At 40.5% G+C, this 24,505-nt stretch overlaps 1 protein-coding gene and 1 long non-coding RNA gene across 10 annotated transcripts in view; one reads left to right on the top strand and one right to left on the bottom strand.

Moving 5' to 3' along the window:
- The window catches only part of LOC107205765, a 30,510-nt gene extending 19,348 nt beyond the window's left edge, over positions 1–11,162 (top strand). The window contains exon 5 of the long non-coding RNA XR_004497849.1: positions 10,905–11,162. This is a non-coding gene — a long non-coding RNA (uncharacterized LOC107205765). The remainder of the gene's footprint in view (positions 1–10,904) is intronic.
- GTF2H1 (general transcription factor IIH subunit 1) lies at positions 744–24,499 on the bottom strand. 9 transcript variants are annotated; one of them, XM_015631536.3, is made up of 16 exons: positions 24,446–24,479; positions 21,898–22,356; positions 20,483–20,651; positions 18,472–18,664; positions 15,927–16,089; positions 14,150–14,243; positions 13,340–13,489; positions 12,354–12,433; positions 10,920–11,050; positions 9,779–9,866; positions 8,387–8,475; positions 7,403–7,520; positions 6,531–6,621; positions 5,000–5,115; positions 4,001–4,093; positions 2,561–3,443 (listed from the first exon to the last, which is right to left on the bottom strand). In XM_015631536.3, the coding sequence occupies exons 2-16, from the start codon at positions 21,913–21,915 to the stop codon at positions 3,357–3,359; spliced, it is 1,680 nt and encodes a 559-aa protein (XP_015487022.1). In that variant the 5' UTR covers positions 21,916–22,356; positions 24,446–24,479; the 3' UTR covers positions 2,561–3,356. The 9 variants fall into 9 exon arrangements, with proteins under 9 accessions (XP_015487019.1, XP_033370922.1, XP_018862451.1 ...); XM_015631535.3 differs by lacking the exon at positions 24,446–24,479 and adding an exon at positions 23,493–23,689; XM_015631534.2 differs by lacking the exon at positions 24,446–24,479 and adding an exon at positions 23,571–23,683.
- Between the last annotated feature and the right edge of the window lie 6 nt (positions 24,500–24,505).

The raw sequence follows: 24,505 nt of genomic DNA, 5'->3' as shown, positions 1-24,505 counted from the left end.
CTAGCTGGTACTACCTCCTAGAAGTTGTAAGGATGCATTTAGAGCTTAAGTAAGGGAAAACAGTTGTAGCTCTAACAACGGCATCTTAAGCAGAGAGTGGTGGAAAAACTAATCCATCCGGGAAAATGCAACAGGGCCTTGGTGAGATCTTTGCCATGTTAGGAAGCTGCAGATGATAGTCTTGAGAGCTACCCTGAGAGCATGTAAGAAGCTGCTTACAGGGTGGCTGCACTGGAAGGCAGTCACCTCCTGTCCCTGGTGGGGTAGAGCTCCTGGGAAAGAATTAGCCCAGCCTTTTTTGTGGTGCATCTAAATATCTTCATCTGCTGAAATGCACAGGCTGGTATCTGCACTATCCCTTCTCCATTACCAGCAAACCTTGGATTAGAGTGACTGACAAAGCTCCTGTGCAGCTCTCCTGAACCAACAGCTGCTGCATCAATATCTGGAACAAGCAGAGCACTAATCCCTGGAGAGTTAAAGTGGTTTCTGTATGATAGGGAACAGAGGAACAGTAGCACTAGTAATGATGTTGTTTCCATGTGCAACAGTAGAAGTTTTCAAATCCTGAAAATGAAACAATTTGTCAATAATTACATTGTAACCCTTTTGCTACTAATCTATCAGCACCTAGGGACAGCTAGGCGAGTTACACACAATTCTCTCTATTTAGACTTCAACAGAGCCTGTTAGGGATTTAATTCAATTAGAAAACACAGCCTAAGCATTAGAGAAGACTTCACTTCAGAATTCAGTAGGGTTTATTCTACAAATCTTAGATCAATGCCAATGATACAAGTTTTATGAATTCTCATTAAAAATACAAGTCAGTATAAAGATTCCAATAGTAATATAATGCATGATTATTCAGTTTCAAAACTTAAGGAATGAATCTGTGTTTTGGACCATGCTACAGAAAAGGGGAACATAATGTAGAAAGAATATTTCGTTTACCTCCATTAACTTGAGGAGGGGCCTGTGCCTTATTGCCACAATACCTGAAAAAGCAATATGAAGTGCATAGCAGCCTTGCCCGTACAGCCTCTAGGCAAAACTGTTGAATTTAGTATCAGTCCTCCTCCCCCTAATTCTGGTCATTAAGGTACATTTTGATAGCCTGATATCATTATAATAACTTAAAGCTATTGCAACACCATCCCCAAAATGGTTATAAACATCAGTCCTAGGAGCTGTAAAATGTTCTTGCGATGCACTGACACTTTTTTGCCATGTTAACCATTTTGCCCATTCGTCCCAGGAACACTAGATACATTCCAATTAAATGTGAATTAGTTCCGTATTCAAAACTCTTCTAAGATTTTTTTAAGTAAAGTCTCAGTGCAGTCTAATACTTAAATGCATTGCTCATAGCTTCAGGCACAGTTAGAATGTAAATCAGACCTGTTTTCTTGACCCTAGCCCTCTGATATGATGAAAGGTGTGTTAGCTTTCAGTTGGAATTTGGCCCCAGAATTGCTAGACCAAATGCTTTGGACTGGGGGAGAACAAAACTACCTTTTTTTTCTGGGAGATGTCTGCACTTACAAGGGGATTTGGCTTCATAAAGCCCCACCCTAAGCCTAAATTTTAGAGAAAGTTTAGTTCTCACAAGAGGTAACTCTTGACAAGATGTGCACCTCATCCCCCAAATGCTGTAGTGCATCTGTTTACTCCTAGTGACATTTTCACCCTGTCAAGACCAGTGGGCATCTCTGGTTGAGCCCAGTCACTTCTTGTAGCAGAACCACCCGGACGGTGTGGGGCAGGGATCATGCATGGATCTGCAGCAACAGACAGGGAACGAGGCTGAACAATATGCACACTCTTCTGAACAGGACTTTGGTGCAGACAGTGATGCTTAACTGAAACAGCTTTTACCAGAATGTTATAGCATAATACAAATTTTGAAAGAAAAGGGTCAAAAGAAGCCGCTGACTTCCACACACTAGAAAAAGAAAAACCCCCTCTTGCATAAACAGAGCAGCAGAGCACAGAACAAGCACCCACTTGGCTACACCAATACATCTTTTCTGCTGTAGGAATTTTCAAGAATTATTAACTCAACATCATACTATCATGTTTGAGCATCATACCAAAATGTAGTCTTAAGCCATCATGCAGGTTTGAGGAATTTCTTCTACTGTACTGCACACTGCTGTGCTTGCTTTGAATACATATTGTCAGTCTGATTTGTCTTTGTAGTAGATACATCTTTAACAGTCACATTTAATCTGAAGTAAAAAAGTTTAGTAGCCCATAATGAGCTTTCGTCCAGTCAAAGTGACCAAAAAATCCAAGGTTGTCATAAACTGCATATATTCTAGAAAAGGGGGTTACTTTGCATTTAAGTCACATTTAATACAAGACAAGTTGGTCTGAAACTGTGAACTGTTTCTATTTAGAACAAAGTATGGCACAGATTCCCAATACCTATGGACACTGTAAATAACACATTTTTCTCTTTGCAATGATTATCAATTCGCCAAAAACAGTATAATAGTCAAAACGAAAGAGTGAAGGAAAACAGGAGAAGAAATAAAAAATGCCTTAGAATTGAAAATAAATTACTTCTGTTGTAAGAAACTTTATTTAACTTCATTTTTAAAAATGCATTCTCTTCTCAGAACAAATGCCACCATAAAAAAAAAAGATTGCAGTAGCACACACTTGCACTCAAAAGGAAACATGCAAAACTGATGGCTGAAAAAATTTTGCATAAAAATCGAAGACTTCAGGCAAAACTTTGCCCCTGTGTACCTTTAGGGACTCCAGACCATGAACAGCTTTCAGTGCAATGTCTCTTGCTTCCAATTGATGGGGAAATATATATGGCAGGAGCTTGTCTTCTGACAGCTACACTCTCCCAGATGTTTGAAGCAAAAACAGTCTCAGCTATGTTTTAAAACATCATTGTTAAACTGTTGCAGAAAGTACAAATGGAACCCAAGAAAATGTCAGAATCCAGTGAAGAAAAACTTTTGAGATCTACCCTGTGCCATACACTTCTTAAAAAAAAATTAGACAGAAAAACAAATTTTATTAATACACCCTCTTTAAGTTTTTTATTTCTGAAAGCAGCTCTTTATGCAAATCAAAAGCAGTTCCTGAGTAACTGCAGTAAACAGTGTCTTTTAAATATATTTGCGCCTCAGCTCTTCCATTTTGGTTCTTCCTTTTCTCCCCAGTTTTCAAGTTTAATCTCAGTTCTTTTTCAAAAATGTGCAAGTTCAGTTAGCATCATTTCCAGAAGTCCACAGCTTGCAGTCTTCCTGCAACAACTCTAAGATCTGCACATACCTAGGCTGTAGTCCTACCCTATTGCAGGCTTTGCTCTCAGACCTGTACAGGATGTGCCCTCACGTCTTCTTCAGCATGCGCCGGGACTGCCACGTGTGGAACTTATTGTAGGCTGTCTGCAGCATCTCTTCTATATGACTTACCAACTGAAACAGGAAAAGGGAGAAAACATTGTCCCAGCTGCTGGAAAACAGATCCCCTCCCCTCCCTTTCAGGTGCATTCTTGTCTTTATTCACTACTAGTAATCTTCCTAAAATCAGAGAAAGGACCCTGAGGCTCTGTTGCAAAATATCCGTAGAGAGAGCAAAGCAGAGAGCTGCTGAACTGAAAGGTCAGGGAGAAGTGACAACTCATTGTGCTGTCGGTTCTGGTATTCAGTATGTGACCACTTCAAATCTGACATGGGTGGGGTTCTGAAGTTGCTCATGGTGGAAGTGGAAAATGAAATGTGACTTCTCTTTTCTGTTCTATCACTCCTATAACTTCAAGTTACAGTTCTTGTCAGTTGCTGGCATCACTCAGCAAATTGGACAGGGAGAGATGACTGCTTAACTGTGTACCAAATTTCCCTCTTCCCATTTCCTAGTCAAACAAAAAATTAAAATGCCCTAGGATAAGAAGTAACAAAGCTATCATCTGATAATAGTTAAGATTGAAATTATTAATATGCACCCACATAATTAAACAGTACTTTTCCCTTACATTTGTGCTTAAATATTGTCTCCGAATCTTTTCTTGGAATGGGCAGAGCTTTGTAACCTGAAATCTTTCCAAGTTGCTCCTCATTTTCACAACCTGAGAGAGACAGAAACCAGTATTACAACACTCAAGAATTATAGTAAGACAGAAGCTTCATTTCCTGTAACAAACTGTTCTCCAGCAAAACACCTTATAACTAATTCTGGGGGATTCTTCAAGTTTGTGTAGTTTGAGGAAGGAAAGTTATTCAAGCATCAGACTCTAATTCTCTGTATTTATTTTTGAGATAAGTGCAGTATGACTGAAACTGCAGCATGTCACTCGGATTATTACTTCCTTAATAAACACTGTAAATAGATACAAAATATTCACAAAATATCTTTTGCTTCAAGCAAAGACTGTGGATTTTCAGGGCACATTTTGCAGCAGACTTGTGAATGTATCTGAATGCAAATTTTTATCTTTGTTATCTATGTGAGGTCAAAAGCAACAGAAAAATAATTTCAATCATAGACTTGGCTGTAGACAAACATGTGTCCTTGAAGGCAACTTAGTTTTCAAAAGCAGTGTGTGCTCTGAAGGCATGAGAGTGATTTTTGCAATGGATAGAAGAATAGGGAAAACTTGCTTGTATTGTCACTGAGGAGTTTATTTCTTACAGCTGGGAAAGGGAGGTTTTAGGTTTTGCGTTTTAAACTGGAATGAGAACCCTGCAGCTATAACTGAGCTGCCCATTCTGTTTGAAACTGGCGGCTACTGCTCCTAAACGGAGCTAACAGGGAGGCAGGAACAAGGATGATTTTAATGAATAGTACCAGCAGAACTACTGAAGAAAAGAAGGTTTCATGTTATTTTGTGACCTTCAGTTCTAGGGATGAGTAAGTGCTGTATGGATTTGAGGCATGTGTATTAGTTCTATACGTCAATAGTGACAGCCATTCTAAACTATGGTCATTCTAAACAGCATTATAACCAGGGCCACAAGAGGAAGCTCTGCCTTACCTTTTCTTCTAGGAATGGTGTGTTAACAGGGAAGCAGGACCAGAAGTGTCGTAGCAGTTCCCCTACTGCCACATACAAGTGTTTCAGTTCAGACTGAATGTCATTTGGCACCATCTCTGCAACAGGAAAAAGGTTTTTTTCACATCACTCAAATGAAAAATGAGAACTAGGTCTAATGAAGGAGCTTAGCAAGATACACTTCCCCTACAGTCACAGAAAGACTGGTTGGGAGGAACACTGAGGTGCCTCACACCTCAGCAGCAATCAGATCAAGACAATCAGCAGCTGTTAGATCAGGTCAGCTGCTATTTATGGCTCTATACTTGGAAGCTTGTGTGTTATTTAGGGGGATCCACGCCAGGCAAAGAATGGACACCAAACCCAATCCAGGATTAGAAGCAGTATATTTGTATTGTTCTAACAGTGTGGCAGTGCTGCTGCTGGCACCAGCACTATGTTGTCTTCACAGCACAATGCTAAGAACTATGTGGTGGGTACTTCAAGTTTTCCCCTCTATTTTATGTTAGCAATATGGTTACAGCATGTGGAAGATGAAGAATCCAGACAGGAGAAAAAGAACTGAGTCCCAGGCACCCTTAAAGAAGAAAGGGTGACAGGGTTCAAGAACAAGGAAAGAGCCACAACTTAAAAACCCAAACAAAAAGTACAAGGGGTCGCTGAGGATGAGCACAGTGACCTGAACAGTGAAGATTAAATTTCAGAATGAGGCTGTTAAAAGAAAGAAGTGCTGGTCAGGCTCAAAGTGAAGTGTAGCACTCAATATGTCAACCAGGATGGGTAAGAAAGCCTCACCACTGTTTGCTGATTCCTTTTCTTTCAGTACCATAAAGAACTCACACTTGCTCTTTCACCTGTCTGAATTACTTTCTGCTGCTTTCCAGACCAAGTAACACAAGACAAGCTAGAAAACTAATAAATCCTGACAACAGGAATTCATCTGCTGTGAGACTCAAGAGACGGAACTAAAACTGACAGCAATGTGACAACAGGGAAAGGGGTGATTGAATGGAGGAGGTGTGAGAAGGAAAGGCTGTCTGATTTGCCCTTGCAGTGTACAAGCAAGTTGCTTTTTTTTCACAGCAAGCTGTGGATATTAAAAAGCGGGCTGCAAAAAATTTAAGTTTCAGACGATTATCTAGGCTTTCCTTCCTTAAGAGTTTTCACAGAGTATGCTGTATTCTATAATCCAGGAAAAAAAATAAATCAGAAATGCTGAACAAGTAAAACCCTGTACCTGTTAGACAATTTGGTATCTATCAGGTGTTTCCTTTGTTACTTGCTGTGTAAGATGCTCTCTCGTTCACTTGCCTCAGCACCGGTGTAGCCATTACCACCCCCATGGAGTGGCTGGTGCCTTTCTTTTGTTGCTGTAACCCAGTACTACTCCAGCTACATGTTTCCATACTTTATCACTGTAACATACTCTAAGGGAGAGATGAAACAGCAAGCCAAGTAGTGCTGTGCAATGCAACAGGACATGATTAAAGCATCAGATATCCCAAATACTTACGGTTTATGGCTTGCTGTGTTCCACCCTGCATAAGTGCTCCTCCAGGTGACAGGACTGCAATAGTGCTGGCAGCATCACCACTTGAAAGAACCTGGACAGAAAAAGAATATTTCTGGTCACGTTTTCTAATAAATTCTTTTTAAAACAAGAATACTTGAACACCTACATGGAAGTTCAGATTCTGCTCTTCTCCAGAATTAAGTGCTATAGCTCGTTTGCAGTGAAAACTCTCAAATTAATTATAACCTTTTCTCTACCTAGACCTTGAACTGGCTGTGCATTTACTCTGAAATAAGACAGAGCATTACTATGCAGAAGTGTAGCAGAATTGTGGCTGCTTTACTTAGGGCCAAACTAGGTTTACAAGCAGGTAAATTCAGATGCTGACAGGGGAGATTTGCCACAGGGTTTTGCTGCCCTCCAGCACAGAACTTCTGTGTAGCCCACAGCAGACTGACAGCCTAAGCATTTAGGAGCAAAAGACCAGTTCAGTTAAAAATCTGCTCACTGTAACCTCCTAAACTTCTCCGGGTGGGATCAGTACACTGGCCTGTGCATGACTGCCCTGCTTTACTATCTTATACCTTTACCATTTCCTCAAAAGAAGGCAGGAATAGGAGAATATAACTGAGCATCAGCAATGACTCAGTTTCCTATTGTGTAGATTTTAAACATAACAGCTCAAAAGGTACCACCTAAACCTGTAAAATAAATAATTTAACAGAAATTTGAGATAAATTACCATGAAAAGCTGAAACTTCAGTAGACATGAGACACAAAACTGTACAGAAATCAAGATGCTAAGCTAAGATACAGAATTTTTAATTTGAATTTTTAATGCTGATGGAAATTTTTAGAATATACTTCCATACCTGAGTTAGTTTGGGTACATATGCTTCCATTTCTTGTCTAATACTATTAAATGAATTAATTATATCCTGACTGGTTGCATATTGCTGTGATTGAATTGGAGTTGGACCATGGTAATACCTGTGAGGTGAGAAAAAAGTGTTATTAGTAAGAGTAAAGCAAGAGAACAAACTCCTGGAGAGTTCTTCTACTGTTTCTAATTTTAGATGCTTTGCAACTGTTGATACTACTTTATTTATTAACAAAGTACAATAGATTGCCACATGGGAAGAGGTTGAGTCAGGGATGGTATGGCAGCAAATCACAGCTTCTATTGCTAAATCTGTGATCATTATTTTGCCAATGAAAAGGTACCCCTGCCACCAAATTCTTAAAATACCATTAGAATAGAGCAATTCACATCACTTTCAACTGAGACTGTTCTCTTTCTGGTAGTATTGCTCCTTTTCTGATGTTACATCTATGGTTCTCAAACTCAAAAGTCTAGAAAACAGGAGTGCTACTACTAGAAAAATTCTAGACCACTGAGCACTCCCAACTATCCCAATCGCACTTTTTGCCTGGGAGTGGATTTCTCTTGGAATTCTACATATTTTCATATGTAACACATTTTTCCACTGAAAGCTGCAACGATGTGCTGAACTGTGAACCGAGGTCTGTTGGGCTTTCACTGAAATTACATGTCAAGGTAATTTAGGTTGGCTTACAGACGCTCAACCTTCTGAAAAGTAAGATGGAATTTGGCAGGGGTGTTGACTAGATGATCTCCAGGTGTCTCTTGTTACCCCAACCACTCTGAGAAATAAAACTACAAATTTAAGAGGGAAATTGGTTTATGCAAAAGCTCTTATTAGGTTTCTAAACTTAGTTGTAACACACCTGAGTGTGGTACAGTGGGGACTAAATCAGCTGGTCCTGTGTGGGCTGTGATGAAACCCCTGATAAACTGGCTCTGCTGAAATAGCTATGCATGATTTTTAACTTACCTATCAGATTTCTTTAAGTTTAGTGCAATAGTTTTAACGCTATTATTCTTTGATAAATCTTCGTATTCAATGGCCTCCTGCAGTTTTACCTAAAATGAGCCAAATAATGATATATGTTACTAATGAAGGCACAAGTCCATACATCCAGTGCTTTCTTCTGGTGCACCAAGTTTGAGCTGAAGGGTTACTAAAACATTGAAGAAAACCCAGGTAGGGAATGACTCATGCCTGCCCTCCAGAGGGAGTGATGCCCAGTGTTCAGAATGGGCCATTTGGAAGACTTAGCATCACCGCTTTTTGTCCAGATTCTGGCTAAAATTAGGCAGTCCCTACCACTTCCAAAAAGTGAACATAGATAATCATTCATGCTCTCTATTTATGTCCATCCTACTCCAGATTAGCAGAAATACGAATGATTTAATAGCTGGTGTATAGGAGTCTAAGACTAAAACCACAGTTACTACCCCAAGCTAGCTAGTGACAGCAGAGCTGTGGAGTATTAGCAGTGAGAGGTAACAGCACAATGATATCAGACTTTGTACAACTAGAAAATTATTTTTGAAGTCTCCTATTCTCCAGCTACTTTTTCACTCCCCTTTTCATCACATTTCTTTTAGTCTTGCTATGTAATTTTCTGCTCAGTAAAACTTGCAGCTTTTGAGGGAAGTCAAAGACTCCCAAACACCTAACAACACACGTATTCTACAAGGTTTTCTCTCAATATAGCCAAGTTTTGAGTCTCTCTGATGTATTCTGTTTAGGCTGTCAAGGAAGAGCATTCAATTCAGTTTTATAGTAAACTTTACAGTACTCTCTTCCAATTTGTGAGCTGCTCTGGTTAGTCTAGACCAGGCTGTTGCCCTGTATTTTATTGTACCAGGTGTCACTACACTCTCAGTTCAACTTCACTTTAGCTTCTGAATAAGATGAAGGCTGTTATGTGGCAGTTTCAACATCCCCTCTACAAACAACACACTTGACAGGTTAATATTGGTGCTTGAACACCAATATACTTTTCTATATGGATGTTCTCTAGAAGTTTTCAGGCATTTGAAAGAAAAACAAAAGGAAATGGGCTGAAAATAGAACTGCAGCGAATGGAAAGAATGGATTTCTGAGTCCAATCTGAAGCATCTTGGAATGTTTTACTTTCATTGGACACTACTGAAGAGATAAACAGCACAATAGTTCAATATGTAACTTATTTGTGTTTACTAACAGAGGTAACAAGGCTTCTTACAGGCTGTCAGGTTGTTATTCTATATACTTCTGAACAAGGCTAAAAAAGCTTCACTTCAGATGTGGCATAAAACAGGTAAGGAACTTTCAGCAATTTTTTGAGACAGAGCTTCCAGTTCCATTCAGTTAGAATCACAGCAGCTAACTTTATACCTTTTTCAGTGGTGGCTGAAAGAAATCTGAATCCCTGGAGTTTCCATCCGTACTGCTGGTCTCACTGTAATGGTCATTTTGTGCTTCTCTTAAAATAGAGAAACAGCATTAAGAAGAATTCACCTCACAGGAAACTTAAGATACAAGCTAGAGACAAAGTAAATACATCTGTTTCAAAAACCTTATATGCATGTTCACATACTTTTTTCCCCTTATGTCTTAATTTCTAGCAATTGATGTAGACAGAAGGAACCAACTCCTCACATTAACCCTGTCTGTCACAGGGGAAATTCAACAGCAGGGGAAGGTGCTGGTCCCTCTCTTCAGAAATAGCAGCATGCCAACAGTGCATGTGGGACACAGCAAAATCATGGCTAAATTAGAACCACTCTGTATACACAGTTATGCAACTGGGTATTAGCAGAGCTCTGGGAGCCCTGCAGTACAACTGTTCCAGGAGACCTATCCTGTTGTCACTTTCTGAACTGAGAAACAGAAACACACTTTGCCCAGAAAAGATTGCTTAAGGTGAAATGTTCAATTTGTACGAAACAGAAGAATGATGTGAGTGAGCCCAGCTAAACAGAAGGAAATATTAACTGAGATCTCTCACAGTTAAGGTCTGTAGGATTTGAGTAGAGTGGTAATCCTTGCTGGCTGTCCATAAAGCAGCTGTAGAACAGTTGACCTGACAGGTGTTTTTGGTCAGGGGCAGGGTACTGCACCTGAGGAGTCTTTCATCTGATCCACCAATGCCACACTGCAGGAAGCCCCAGCAGACCTGCTCCTGGAAGGCAGGAAATAGGAACTCCCTGCACCAGACCTCACCTCCACACAGCACAGCCTTCTACAGCCTACTTCACCCTTCACCAGGGCTAGACATCTAGGGCAGACACATTATTTCCTTTTTAATCTGTTTTATATGATAACTCAGTTAAAAATAGCAGTCATCATTTCAAACAGCTCTGAAAAACTTCCATAAAGTAAAATGAAACCTAGAGGTATTTTCGTTTTTAGAGAAAAATAATTCATTCATAAAAAATTAAAATAAAAAGTTGTATGAATAATTGAAGATGTGCTTTTGTTTTGGAAATTGCTTAAAATTTACTCCAAAAATCTTTTACAGGATGCTGAAACTTACTGTTTCCTGAGGCCAGCTGCAAGGACCATGGCACTATGATGATTAAAGCGTTTTATGATGGCAGCATTGCTACTTTCTCTAGCGGACTTTGAGGCATTTGATGTAGAGGCCACAGAAGCAACACCATAGCCCTACAAAGAAAACAACATTAATTCCTTCCTGCCCCCAGAGCAGCAGGACAATTCTGTTTTCCCTTGAGTGAGGAAGCCACCTCCTCTGCATCATCACCCAGAGCATCATTTTCCTAACTTTGCCCCCATCATCTCCTCCTCATACTTTGAAAAATCTACAGTGACTATTTTATTCTGCTAACACTTGGCAATTTAGAGGTGTCAGAGAAAAGGTAACAAGTCTTATACCGGTAATTTTATAAGACCATGATATGAGTAAAAACAGAACTATCTTAAAAAAAAATTAAGGATCCCTTGTGCAAAACAGGCACTGATAGCAAGGGAAAGACAACAATTGTTTTACTGAGTGCTTTTTTACATCTAGTGGGACACCAGCAGCCCACAGGCTAAAATATACCTGTCAGGAGGATGTGATACCACTAGAAAATTCAAAACACTTCAAGCCTTAAAATGCTGGCAGAGTTCCCCACTTGCCAGGTGGCACTTCACCCCATGGACAGCTTCATGCTTGCCGTTAACCTGCCTCAAAAGCAAAGCAGGGCAGTTTGCAGAGCATTTCCAACACACCTGTCCTAAACTCATGGTCCAGTTTCAAGCTGCTAGCTTTGGACAACTCCCACAAAAAGAAAATGAAAAAAATAAATAAAAAAAAACCACCACCAAAAAACTTAGAAATGCAGCTTCATTATTAACTACAACTGAACAGTTTCAGTTAAATCACCTTCAGAAAAGCACATCTCTAAGTTACTTCATGTTATGGTACATCACTGATATGAATTGTTTTAACTTGTTCTTGGAGGCAGGTAATAGCTCCAGTTAGCCATAATTTTAGCAAAAAAAAAGGTATTTGAAGTTAAACAATGAATCCTGTATAAAGTGTCCTTCAGTTAGGCCAAATCAAGTAGCAATGTTCAAAGTAAGAACAAACCAAAGACTTTTTCCTGTTTTGCGCTACTCTTCTGTACATTGACACAGTCTAAAAGGTAGGAAAAACCGCAAAAAGTTCACTTTAGACAAAAAAGCCAAATGAAAGAGTAATTCTTTAAAAAAGGGAAGTCCTGTATTTACACTCTGCACACCAAGGCAGATATGACCACATAGGTCCATGGGCACAGTCTCAATTGCCCTATACACACACAATAGTATGAATGTTGAATACCCAACAACTGCCTAGTAAGGGTTTTAAAATTAGCATTTGTAGTGGTTTTAAAAAAAGGATCCACTTAAATGTAACTAAGGAAGGGGTATGGTTTCCTTTATGATTTTTTGTTTGTTTCCTGGTTTTTCTCCCCCAAGTACTTACTTCATCTAATGTTTTATCTTCCAAAGCTGTTAAATCTATTAGAGGGTTTTTCACTCCTTGAGACACCATTGCTTTTAAGCCTGTGTGAAACAAATTTTAAAAATCATGGAAAAACTGTATCTAAACAAGTAGAATAACTATGGGATCACTAGGTTATATTTAATCTTTAAAAGAATACAAAGGTTCTGCACAGGTACAAATAACACTGGGACTACAACTTTAAACCCTTTTCAAAGTTCCATTTAAAATAAGCAATAAATATGGGAAGTTACACAGAACATCTTCCTACTAATTAGCCCAGTTTTCACCAACTTCCACACATCACTGAACACTGATTAAAAAAAATAAATTGAGATGCAGTTATAGTAGTGGGAAATGGGAAGCCAAAATTATGTTTCTTCTAATTTTGGCACTATTCTGCTGACCTGCCTGTGTAGTATGACAGTTTATATCTGGTGATACCTTTGAGTTGAAAATAGTTTTGCATTCCTAATTGAAGGCTCCCGTTAGCCAAAATACACATTATGGAATTGTGGTAAGTGATCCCAACTCCCCACATTTTTGTATCATCACAAACCTCTCTCAAAAGTTAATAAAAAGCTTGAGTCAGATAATATTTTAGAATTTCAGATTCTAAGACTGACAGAGAACAAGGATGGCAACTCCTCTGGAAAATCTGGACTAACAGGAAGCTCACTTACTAAAACCCCATCTATAACAAAAGCTGTACCTGTTGTAAATTTTGCAGATACTACAAGACAAAACCTATTGTGTACACAAAATTATTCCATAGTAACTGATGGCACATCATCAATCTACCAGGATGGCATATTATAGAATTTGTAGTAAAGCTTACTTCTAGTGCTGCCACTTTCCAAAGGCTACTTTGTTCCCAGAAATGCTTTCATTATGAAACATGCTCAGAATGACAAAGCTTTAGCTAACTTTCCATGAACAACTGTAGCTTTCAGAGACAATCACCTTACCTTTCTCATCCAGTTTGGCACATTCTGCAAAGAGGTCTTTTGATCCTGTATTGAGCCTGTCCCGATGAAAATAATGAGACTGAAAAAACCGTGTCCAGAATTCCCTCTCGGTCATGTTATGTGGAACATTTTCTGCATATTTCATTTTCACTGTGAACAAAACCCAGAACAATTACAAAGTGTTCCACAAATCTTAACATGGTATTTTATGTCACCGTTTCTTTGATGGCTTCCTTGCTTTCTGGCTGCCTCCATATTAAATGGAAGGGACTGCAGTAGTTAAGCATGAGCAAACAGGTACTCATTTATGCCTGTAAAGCTTTGAAAGGTGGATGTAACAGTGGACTGAACACTCTTGAACTGCCCCCACACTAGGGGCCAAAATTAATCAATGTTCATTACAGTGCACAGGAAATTATGGAAATCAGGTTCTTTTCCTCCCAAAAGTGATTTCAAAATAACAATTAATTGGAACACTGAGTAGAAGAGTATCATGGGACTCACACATTTACTCTCAATTTAAAAAACAAAAATTAAACACAAGTTAAATTTTTTTCATTTAATAAAATCAAGTTTTCATTTCAAAAATGTATTTTATGCTTTTATGAAACTTCTCAAACTTATGAAACATATGTTTTAAGAACACATGCTTCTTCCCATCCCTCTAATGAGACAGGGAAAATTATCCAGAAGATTGGAAGATATAGTCCCTTATACTTCCAGGCTCAGACTAATATTTTAGTCTTTCTCCAATAAGTAAAAAAACCAATCTTAAATGGATGTGTTTGCTACATAAAACACTGCTCTTACCTGCAGGGTATGTCCGAAATATAGATTCAATAATATCTGAAGTCAAGTTGTACCTCAGCCCGTTGCAGCCATCTGTCTGAGGCCGTACATCAGCCTGAGAAAAAGCACACGGGGGAAAAAACCAGTCATGTCTGGATGCTTTCTCTTAGGTGGAGAAGGAAAAGAACTGTCATCTTGCAAGCAAGGTCTGCTGCAGGCAAAATAATTTTCTTCCTCCAGTAATCCATAGCATATTTGATCATACATAGTAATTTTAGAATGAAGAATGAACAAGCAAACATGAATTACTTTATTATATTTGCCACTTAAGGGATGATTTAACAAGCAGACTGCAGGTTTTAGAAAGCAAGGAGCACTCCAATGGTCAAAACAAGGTATGCTTAATTAATTTATGTTTATCCTTGTGTCAAGTAAAAGTAAAACTAAGTAAGGATACTGCATATACCTCATGTTTTATTGTTCACTCAACAATTCAGCTAATGAATAATCAGCGGCTATAATGAAGTGACAAAAAAGGATTTATGGCTCTTACACCTTATTCCCTTGTACACTAAAAACATCTTAGTACAACTGATAACACTGAATTTACAGCTTGAGGCTTAGCTTTAGTCAGAACTTTGAACTTAGATCTCAGTGATCTCTTTAGGAAGCTCTGGAGAAGGCGAGTGCTCTGTCCCGTTCTCAAAAACAGGAAAAGTACATGATTGCCCAGGCTGCTGCCTTTTCCTCCTCTTCCTGTGTACCTCAAGCCCAGCTTCTGTACCACCTTCTTCCTAGGCTAACTCTCATTCTGAGCACAGCCAGTCAGATTTAACATTAATTGGGACACATATATATCTGACGTTTTCTTCTTCACAAATGCAGAGGACACAAACATAACCAGTTAGTTTAAAAGCGCTTCCGTTTTGAAGCTTTGGTGGGTTTACTCTTCATTGTGGTTTTGTTTTTGTTTTTTTTTTTTTAAGATTAAGGTGTAAAAATAACGGGAGACATGAAATCAGATCAGTCAGATTTGTTTGGTAACTGATTCAGGTATTTCCAAGGGAGAGAAAAAAACAAGTGGTTGTACAGCAACTAAATTAAAACAATTCCTACCTCCTCTTTCCCTCCCAAACCTACTGTGTGTCATTACAAAGGTGGAAGTGGGATTCCATCTAAAGATTCCCATCTGTGAATTTGGTTGCAGAAGCAGAAACATGTCTCTGTGTGAGGAATCTGAAGTTATACCTAAATTACTTTTAGACTGCACTGAAATTACTGCAGCATAGTTTCTACAAATGGGTAAAATAACTGAAAGTTAGACAAAAAGAGAGACAGAATGAGCTTTCAGATACACAAGTTCTTCTTCAAGTAGCTGAAAGCATGTATTGGTTTAAAAAACTGGGAAGGAAATAAAACCCTTATGTTGAAAGGTTTATTTATGCATGTCAATGCTGCCATAGATATGCTTTTTAATTTATTGAGCTCATACACTTTAATCTAGTGATGTGATATATTCACATCACTCTGGTATAACAGAAGGCAGAGCAACAGGACCAACATCATCTGCCTATACGCAATTTAAAGTTCAAATTGGGCATCTTAAACTGACAAAATTTTGAGGTTCCAGATTAGCAGGAAACTTTTTTTTCCCCCTCCTTTACACTTGGAGTAGCAGAGAGATGTTGAAGAACCAGGAAAGTACATTTATATATATGGGAATAAAGTGCATGAGCATAACTCTCACTTTCCCCAATTTGTTTGGTCTAATAGCCTATAAGTTAAAGGTTCAACGTACCAGGAATGCTGCAGAGATGCCCACATCCTGCTTATGAGGTGCTGCAGAATTATCCCCTGCATTCAGGCTTAAACGGTTGGCCCAGAATTCTTCAGCACTGATTACTTGGCTCACAACAAGGTCTTTATAGAGCTGAAACAAAACAGGATCTTCTTGCAGCATTCTGGTAAAAAAATGTAATGAATAGAATTGAAAGAGTGAAGAATAAATCACTAGGATTTCCACAACTAACAAAAGTTCACAAAAAAAACAGAAACCAACTTTTCTTTCAAAATGCTGTGCATTTCTTAACAAGACTATGTAAACAACCAATGTTACTAGCACTGTTTGTCTGAAAAGACTTAAGAGACGGATGTTAACACTGAAAGCTAGGAAACAGTAATGTCTAAGAAAAAGTTAATGAGGGACTTGTGTCTTATCTTAAAATATTCTGCAGTGCTTTTGTGTCTTTGCACACCAGGACTGGAATTTCCTGAACTGTAAAATGATTATTCTCGCTGTTCCATAACAGAAGTATGACGGGGGAGAAAAAAAACCAAAACAACAACAAGATTTCAGCACTGTCCAACCCTCAGTTTAATATTTTAAAACCCAGTAGCTACAGATCTCTATTCTAGTGTAAGAGGATAGATCACAAAATATGTATGGAATAAGATCCCTTAAAACATATTACCCCAATGGTTGTTCATTCATGTTTGTGTGGTAACAGTAGGATCTTGATCCCTTAATCAGACACAGCACAAGTGTGAGACACATTCCATGTCACTACTTCCACCAGGGAGCAATGTTTACAAAAGTTATCATCCAGGTTATCAGGTATCACTATCCAAAATGTAAAGATTATGCACCTGAATCTTCACTCATGTTAAAGCAGCTGTTTTTACAGCTGTGTACCTTATTAGAAACCCACTGGGCTATTTTCAGGGAGGTGTGCATGTGTGTTCACAATCTGCCAATAACCTCACCAGCATCGACCTCAGGGTCTTGATCAATTGCAAACAATGAAAAAATCAGGAGTCTTATGGATACATGGTCTAGGGATAAACTGCAATTTGGACAGAATGAAAGCCTTTAGCTGCTTTAAGGATGAAGTAGTATGAGGTGGAAATGAAAGCTTTGTGGAAGGATATCCCTATTATGTTTTAAATACCAGGATTTCTCCAGTTTTTGTTATTGTCACAAGTATGAATTAGTGGCAATTCTTACATGTAAGTGCAGCTGAGAGCAGTCTGTTATTCTGGTTATTTCATTAAAGCTTGGAATTTTGGTACATACCCAACTCCCACATATCAATAAATGGAGGAAATGCCTCTGGATGTACCCTTCCACAACAGGCTGGATCTTTTCTGCCTTATCTCTTGCAATTAATCTAATGAAACCTCATCACCAGACTTGGACTTCTAATAAAGAGAACAAACTATGGCTGAGTACATGCTTAGATTCTGGCTTTTCTGTAACTAGAAATGCTCCAGGTACTTCATGGTGTGATGCTGTAGAACTCCATTTAAGGAAGCAAAGATTCAGGGCTAAGACTGCTGGTGTTCTGAGCATCAATACTGTCAGAAATAAGGCACGTAGCATAAAGAAACGAGTATGGGAACAGTGCCAAAGCAGGCTGCACTGCTGCAGACATTAGTGGTTGCTGCAGTACTGGAACCAGTTAATCCTGATTGTGTCACAGCTGCAGCACAAGGGCTCTTGCCCTTCTGCTGGGAAATCTCCTTGTTAAGATCAAGTCTGTCCCATGAGTCAATGCTCTCATGTTTTGAAAAACCTAGCTTTAACTTAACTATGTTCAGAAGTAGAGCAGTCTTTGGAAATGGAAGCCATTAGACACAGGATTCACAGCAGACACTAGAATGAAGTGAAATTCATCAGGGGAGATGCAGAGAAAAGAGCTCTGCAGCCACAGGGACTAGTTTAACAAACATTTTAAAGGAATGGAAATGTATCTCAAGAGTCCATTTGGGAAAAGGACTTAGGTCCTCAATATCTTCTCAAAACATTTCTTAAAATAAACATCCTGTATGCCAAATGACAAACTGCAGCCTCTCAAGTGAGATGCATGAAAATACCTACCAATTTAGTAGTCTATAAAACATCAGAAAATATTTGAGGGGCATATGGGGCTGTATGGGGAGGAATAAAAAAATCACCAGGCTCCACAAAATTTCTGGAAAAGGAAAAAAAAAAACTTTCAAGCAGCTTTTCTAATTTATATATATATATATATATATATATTTAAGAAGACTAAAGAGACAGACTTCTAGTTGGGTGGTCTCCTCTCATAGCTATGGATAAGAAAGACCGGGTGGCAGCCAGACTGGCTGCCTTTACACCTCAGGAACGTGTCACTAAGCACACAAGTGTAGTCTCAACATGTGACAGTTATGCAAGTCTCAAGGAACTGCCTCGAAATTGAAAGCAGGGAGATTTTTACTAGGGAAACGAGGGCTGTATCATTCATGATGGTGAAATAAAAAGTTAGCTAACAGTCAGAAGGAAAAAAAAAACCCAACAAACTTTTGGGCTGCTATCCTTTTACCTGTTCTTCTCCTCAAGTTCTTTATTAGCTTTCCTTTTGAACTTGGGCAACAGTTGTTGAAGAAGATCCTTGACCGCATCTCGCTCTTTCACTGCTGTGCTTTCATTGGAGAAGTGGAAGTTGGTTGTGTCCCCTGCATGCAATACCAGCTGCAGCTGAATTTTAGCTTTACCTTCTGGACTGATTTTCTGGCCTAGATTAGAGAGAGACAGACAGTAAGCTTTTACAAGAAACTGTCTTCCCTGGAGTATTTGCTTATAAGCAGTTATTCTCATCATCCAATTAAATACCATTATCCTGTATGTGAACTGCAGCTGAGAAAAGGGGACAGTGTTTTTCCCCTTGAATTAGTTTGAGCCCTGCACCTTGTTCACTCTAAAATACAAGACACAGACAGTAGCAGCCTGTTGCTCAATATCCTTCAGCTCCTGCTCAGAAGTCCTGATTCATCTTTGTATTCCCCACAGCATCCATTAGAAAACTGCTGCAAATGAGGCTGCCATCACCTAGACACTTTAACCTGGAACCAATCCAGGCTGCTGCTGAAAGGTGACCTCATTCCCCCTTTCTACTTCTTCCTGCTGCATTTCTTGTATGATTGCTAGTGTTTGTGCAGCAAGCTGAACCAAGGAAATGATCCACTGAAAAGCACCCCCTTTTGTTTTTCCAGCTGACCTGGCTCCTGCTGAAGGACACCAGCAGTAAAGCAGAGGTAGGATGAGTAAGATCACATCAGGATCCCAGTTTCCAGTGGTGAGCTAAGTGCAGTTAGCCACTAGTGCTCTCCAAGTCAATCACCAATGCCTCCAAGGTACTACTACACCCTCATGACTCAGATAAGAAACATCTAATTGCTGCTTCCCTCCTCATAACCAGAGGGAGCAGAGGCCAGGGCACTTATGTATCCTTATGAATACATGCTTATGTACTGCTGTGCTATAGTGACTTCAGTGAAGCACTGCAAATGGCACTAACCTAACTTTTAGTATCAGCCCTTTCCCTAAAGCAAGTGGGAAACAGGAACCAGACGTCAACACTAAATCACCTTCTCTATTACAAATTTACAAATACATCTCACCTTTTTTTTTATTTCAGATGACAAAAGATACATCTTTCATCTAAGTTGAAAATACTTCAATGCCTATACATGTATATTTTTAAAAAACAAGCTGCGTAAGTTAATAGCTAAATAAAACCTTCACAAAGTTGATTATTATAGGTGAATGGGGCTTTTAACTTCTTATCACTTTCAAATTTAAGAAAAGATCATCTTAGTTCTGATTCATTACACCTTTTGATCATACTGCAGTGTTTGTACGTGACTTTAAACAGCAATAATTACTAAAGCACTACAAAGTGACGCACAGAACTTACTTTTTATTCCTTCTTTGGCATTAGAGAATGTGAAATATGAGCACTAATTGGAGCCAGAAAGCATGCTATAGACATTTAGTGTTTAGTTTTGACTTCTAAGTACTTTGCCATTGCAACAGCAAATGCTTATTTAGAATGTTACTAGCTAGGCCAAACTACAGAAGCTGACACTTCTGAAACTATGGTCTGTTGGATGAAAATAAAACTGAGTTCATTTTATATGAAAAACGAAACAGCTTTAGATACTGAGTTAAACAGATGACATGCCAGATAGTTTCTGTGTTAGACTGAAAATCCTTTACGCTTCCTTGATCCTCCTCCCACCCTTCCCTCCACAAGCATATGGCATAGATTATTTTTCTGTTCAATTTATTACAGAAGTTTATCAAAGTTAATAGTAAATGCAGCGTAAGTTAAACATGTGAGGACTATAGAAGTTCTGTGGTAGCATCCTTAAGCTGGTGATACTTTACCACAGTCCTGATCTCTGCTGCTACAGAGTAGCCTGGCCAGAGATCCAGGACCTCTCAAGCTTCCTGAGGTAGCTCTAGGTAGTATTATATGGCCGGCGAGCTTTGTATGATATTTAGAAATCCATGGCAGCAGCGCTGCCTGCAGCAGGAGAGTGTTCACTCACATTTGATGTCTGCATACATGTGGCTGACGGTGAAGCGGTCCTTGCCCTCAGGTGCCCACGCAATGCGTTCAGCCATCAGGTACAGGGCCCCATCCTGCTTCTTCTGACGCACCTTCTTCACTATCAGCAACACTTCTTCAGATGATGTTGCCATTGTGGCTACAATGAGCTATTAAAAACATACAGTTGAGCTGATTAGCTGTAATTATTTTTGTTGTAACTCTTTCACTACTCCTATCTATGTTGAAGTATTACAGCCCACATGTTCATGCCTATATCATTTTGGGAGTATTTCAGATAAACATCCTCCCCTCTTTCAGTACAATCAGCAAATTTATTTAAACAAAATACTCCCAGCTACCTAAATAATTCATCTAATTTTATTGCTGATACTGCTTTTGATCCAGTAAAAGACCCACAAATGTTACATTTAAACTGATTACTAAATTTTCCTGTTTTCTGTCCCTTTACTGGTTTTTCAAGTTCAGAGGAATATTGAAGCTGAGCAATGACAAATTCCAGATCTCCTCTGGCATTGGCAGCAGTTCCCCTCTTCAGTGGGAATGGCAGATGCTAAGTCATTTCAGGAAAGGGAAGGATACAAGGTATGTGAAAAATCATGGATTTTCAGTTCACTGTGCTAAAGATAAGGAGTCCAATAAGATTCGGGTGTTCTTCTTGTGATGGGTTTTGCCCAAGGCTTGAACAATGTTTTGTACGCTTGACTTCAGCTAGCCAGTCCCCCTCCTCCAAAGGCTGAGGAACTAATGTTACACCTATTACAGCACAATGATAATTCTGTCAGCAGCCTCAAACCAACAAGCCTTTGGATATTTGCTGCATTGTTCTCCCCAGAAGTAACTATCATTCCTGTCTCCAGGTCCACCCTTCAGCCTTAAATTTTTCAAGAGCTAAAGAAAGGATGGCGAGTATTACTACAATCTGTCAAACATACCATTGGTACACTTATCAAAAATGTACATCTTTGGTAAGTTTGCTGAAAATATTTAGTATGTCCAGGTGTTGTATTTTGTGTATCATAACCTTTACTACTGATATGCCAAATAATATTTTTCAAATGCTGATGTGGATGTTTCATGTGCTTTAAAATATCTGTAATATTTGCTGGGACCCACGCCAAAGTTCAGACTGTAATCTGCATCAGCTATCACACTACTAGCAGGTATCACAAAATGGTTGTTCTAAGCATTTAAATCCACATATTTCTTTTCTTCTTAAAAAACCCCATAAAAAACAACAGAACACCAACCAGCAGAATGATAAGGCATTTTATTCTGACAATTTGGACAGTAGCACAGCATTCTCTTCAGCAGAAGTCTTACAAGCTCCTGTACAAATGAGTTAAGTAACACAGTAGATAGAAAGACATAATGGCAAAAGGGCCCTGCACTTACACTTCGCTCTTTCACCATTCCAGCAATCCAAGGCTTTGCTACAGAGTTCAGTCATGCTGAGTTGAATGTGGGGTTTTCACATCAGCACCACTGCAGCAGTCACTAGAACACGCTGTGCCACATTCAGAGCATCCTTGGTAATACTTCTTTCTCAAAGAAAACTGCATGGCATCATTTCAGGACTGTTCCCTAGCATAATCCATTGCAGTCTCCCAGCAGCATTATTCCCTCTCAGTGCTATTCACACAACCATTTTATGTAGTTTCCTTTTGCAGGTCTGCAGTCTCATCAGCACCTTATCCTTACTGGAAAAAGGCACAGACTCTCAGAGACTGGAAACCTCACCATGTGCAAGACTAGAGATTTGATGTTTTTCTCTCTTTGTTACTTTATAGTCCTTTAGGGTCATTATTATCCAATGCAGTGGAGGCAAAGCCACAGAATACAAAGGAATTAAACCTGTACAGAACAGAAAGAAAAAGGAAAGCATTTCCACAGTCAGGCTCATTCTGATGCCAGTTTCTCTGCTTTTCTACCACGCCATTTCACCTGCCTGCACCCAGTCTTTCAACTACAGAAGCAAAGAATCAGCAGCTACCAACTTCTCCTTTAGAGCCACTCTAGTACCCTGCAGTGTGCAATCTGTGAGAGCACAATTATCCCACAAGTGGCTCATTCCACCTTCTGGGAGGGTGAGCACGCTGGCTCATGCTGTTCTTCTTTCTGTCACTGGTGTACTTCCTTTTTCCTGCAGTAATTTACAGTGGTAGTGGGATGATACAACTCACAAGCACAGTAAGCACTACCCAAAATGGAGAAAAAATCCTGAGCTGTCTTTAGAACAGTACCTCAGAAATAAAAAATCCCTATTAATAATAGGGATTTAGGAAGGTTACTGTCTGTCACTAATGGAAACAAAATGGCTTTGTGTTACAATAAGTACAGGAAAAAATTCTAAAATAGGAATCTTGCTTCAGGATTCCATTCCCTGTCTCCTACAGGGAAGGCTACATCCTTGCTAAGCAAAGCACACACAGTACACAAGTACACAGCTCAGGTTCCTTTTTTTTTTTTTTCTTTTTTTGGACATGTAAGGTTTACTATGCAGCAGAGAGCCATCAATGATGTATTTGTGTCTGCCCAAATCTCATAACCTCTGCATTTAACATCTGAAGTTTCCAGGAATCAGTACTGTGAAGGATGACACTGCTGCTGTGCAGGGCAAGAACTGCCACATGCATACAGAGAAATGCTTTTATTTTGCGGCTTTAAGTGATAATTTTAATTTGCTGCAGCATTACTGTTCTTCAGCTGCTGGTTCAAGTATCTTCCAGAATAGGAAGGTCAGACAGTTTATTTTAAATTCCCCAGCAGCAGGGCTTGATCAACAGCTCTAAAAGCACTTGGAACCATGAGGTACAACTTGTCATCAGGACTGTCTTGGGGATGTTAATTTCAGATGCAGCTTACAATGGGCAAGGTCTATCAGGAAGCTTCAGTGTTGGCACAGACCAAAAGAAATGTTCTGTGTGCTTATCCACCTACAAGCCCACCCCTCCTAGCTTTGTGGGAGCAAACACAGCTTCTAGAAATACCATCAAATTTCAACAGCTATCCTTCCTCCATTGCAGTGAATCTTCCTAACCACTTTTAAGACCAGGTTTCTCCATTACCAGCATTTCACTCCAGTCTCTTCCCACAATGGTTTTGTCGAATTCTGAGCAGAAATAAAGGAAACGTTTGCACGTTTTAATTAATCCTGACTTGGCCAGGGTGGGCACGGGCTGGCAGGCAAGCTCTGACAGATCAATGCAGGCCTTGCTGCTGCTGCTAGGCTTCCGCTCCCCGCAGGCAACAGCAGAATCATGGAATATCTGTGCCAATGGCCCGGTCTGACCCGCAGCGGCACAGAGACGCTGCCAGGTCCGGGAGCGGGCAGAGCAGCACCCCGAGGGGTGGCAGGGATCTGTCAGCGGGATGGAGAGGTGGCAGCACTGCCGCTTGTCCTGGGCACGGCGGGGGGGATACACGGTCCTGAGCGGCCAGACCGGCCTTCCCCCGATCGGCATCACCCGCACTCCGGGAGAGATGTCACCCTGCCACGAGACGGGCCCGAGGACACCCGCACGGTCCCGGCGGGGTATGCCCGGCCCCCCGGCAGCAGGCGGGGAAGGCGCTGCCACGGCACCTCTTTGTGTGCCGCCCGCACCGGGCCAAGCGCCGGGGCGAAGCCCGGTGCCCCCGGCCGCGGTGCCTCCGGCGCAGCGCTGCCATCTGCCCGCCACCCCCCGCGGCCCCGGGGAGCGCAGATCGGCGGTGCCGCCGCCCCTTTCGTCCCTTCCCTCACCGCAGCTCCGGCCCGACCACCGTCACACGTCCGCCGGGCAGGGAGGAAGCGCCGGAGGCCAAAGGCCGCCGCGGCACCATCGCGACGCGGTCCCGCAGCCCCCGGGGACGGATCGCCAGGGCAGAGCGGCCGTATGCGGATCGCGCTCCGCGGCCTGCCCGCCGCCACCGCTCCCCCGCGCCCCGCGCCGACGGCTCTTACCGTGCGGGTTGCGCCGGGAGCTGCTCCGAGTGGAAGCGGCGCTACGGGGGTCGGGCCGCG

The sequence above is a fragment of the Parus major genome, chromosome 5, assembly GCF_001522545.3.
Source record: "Parus major isolate Abel chromosome 5, Parus_major1.1, whole genome shotgun sequence".
In the NCBI taxonomy this organism is placed as follows: Eukaryota; Metazoa; Chordata; class Aves; order Passeriformes; family Paridae; genus Parus; species Parus major.
The sequence above is the reverse complement of the archived record's forward strand: the minus strand, read 5'-3'. Positions and strand labels throughout refer to the sequence as shown.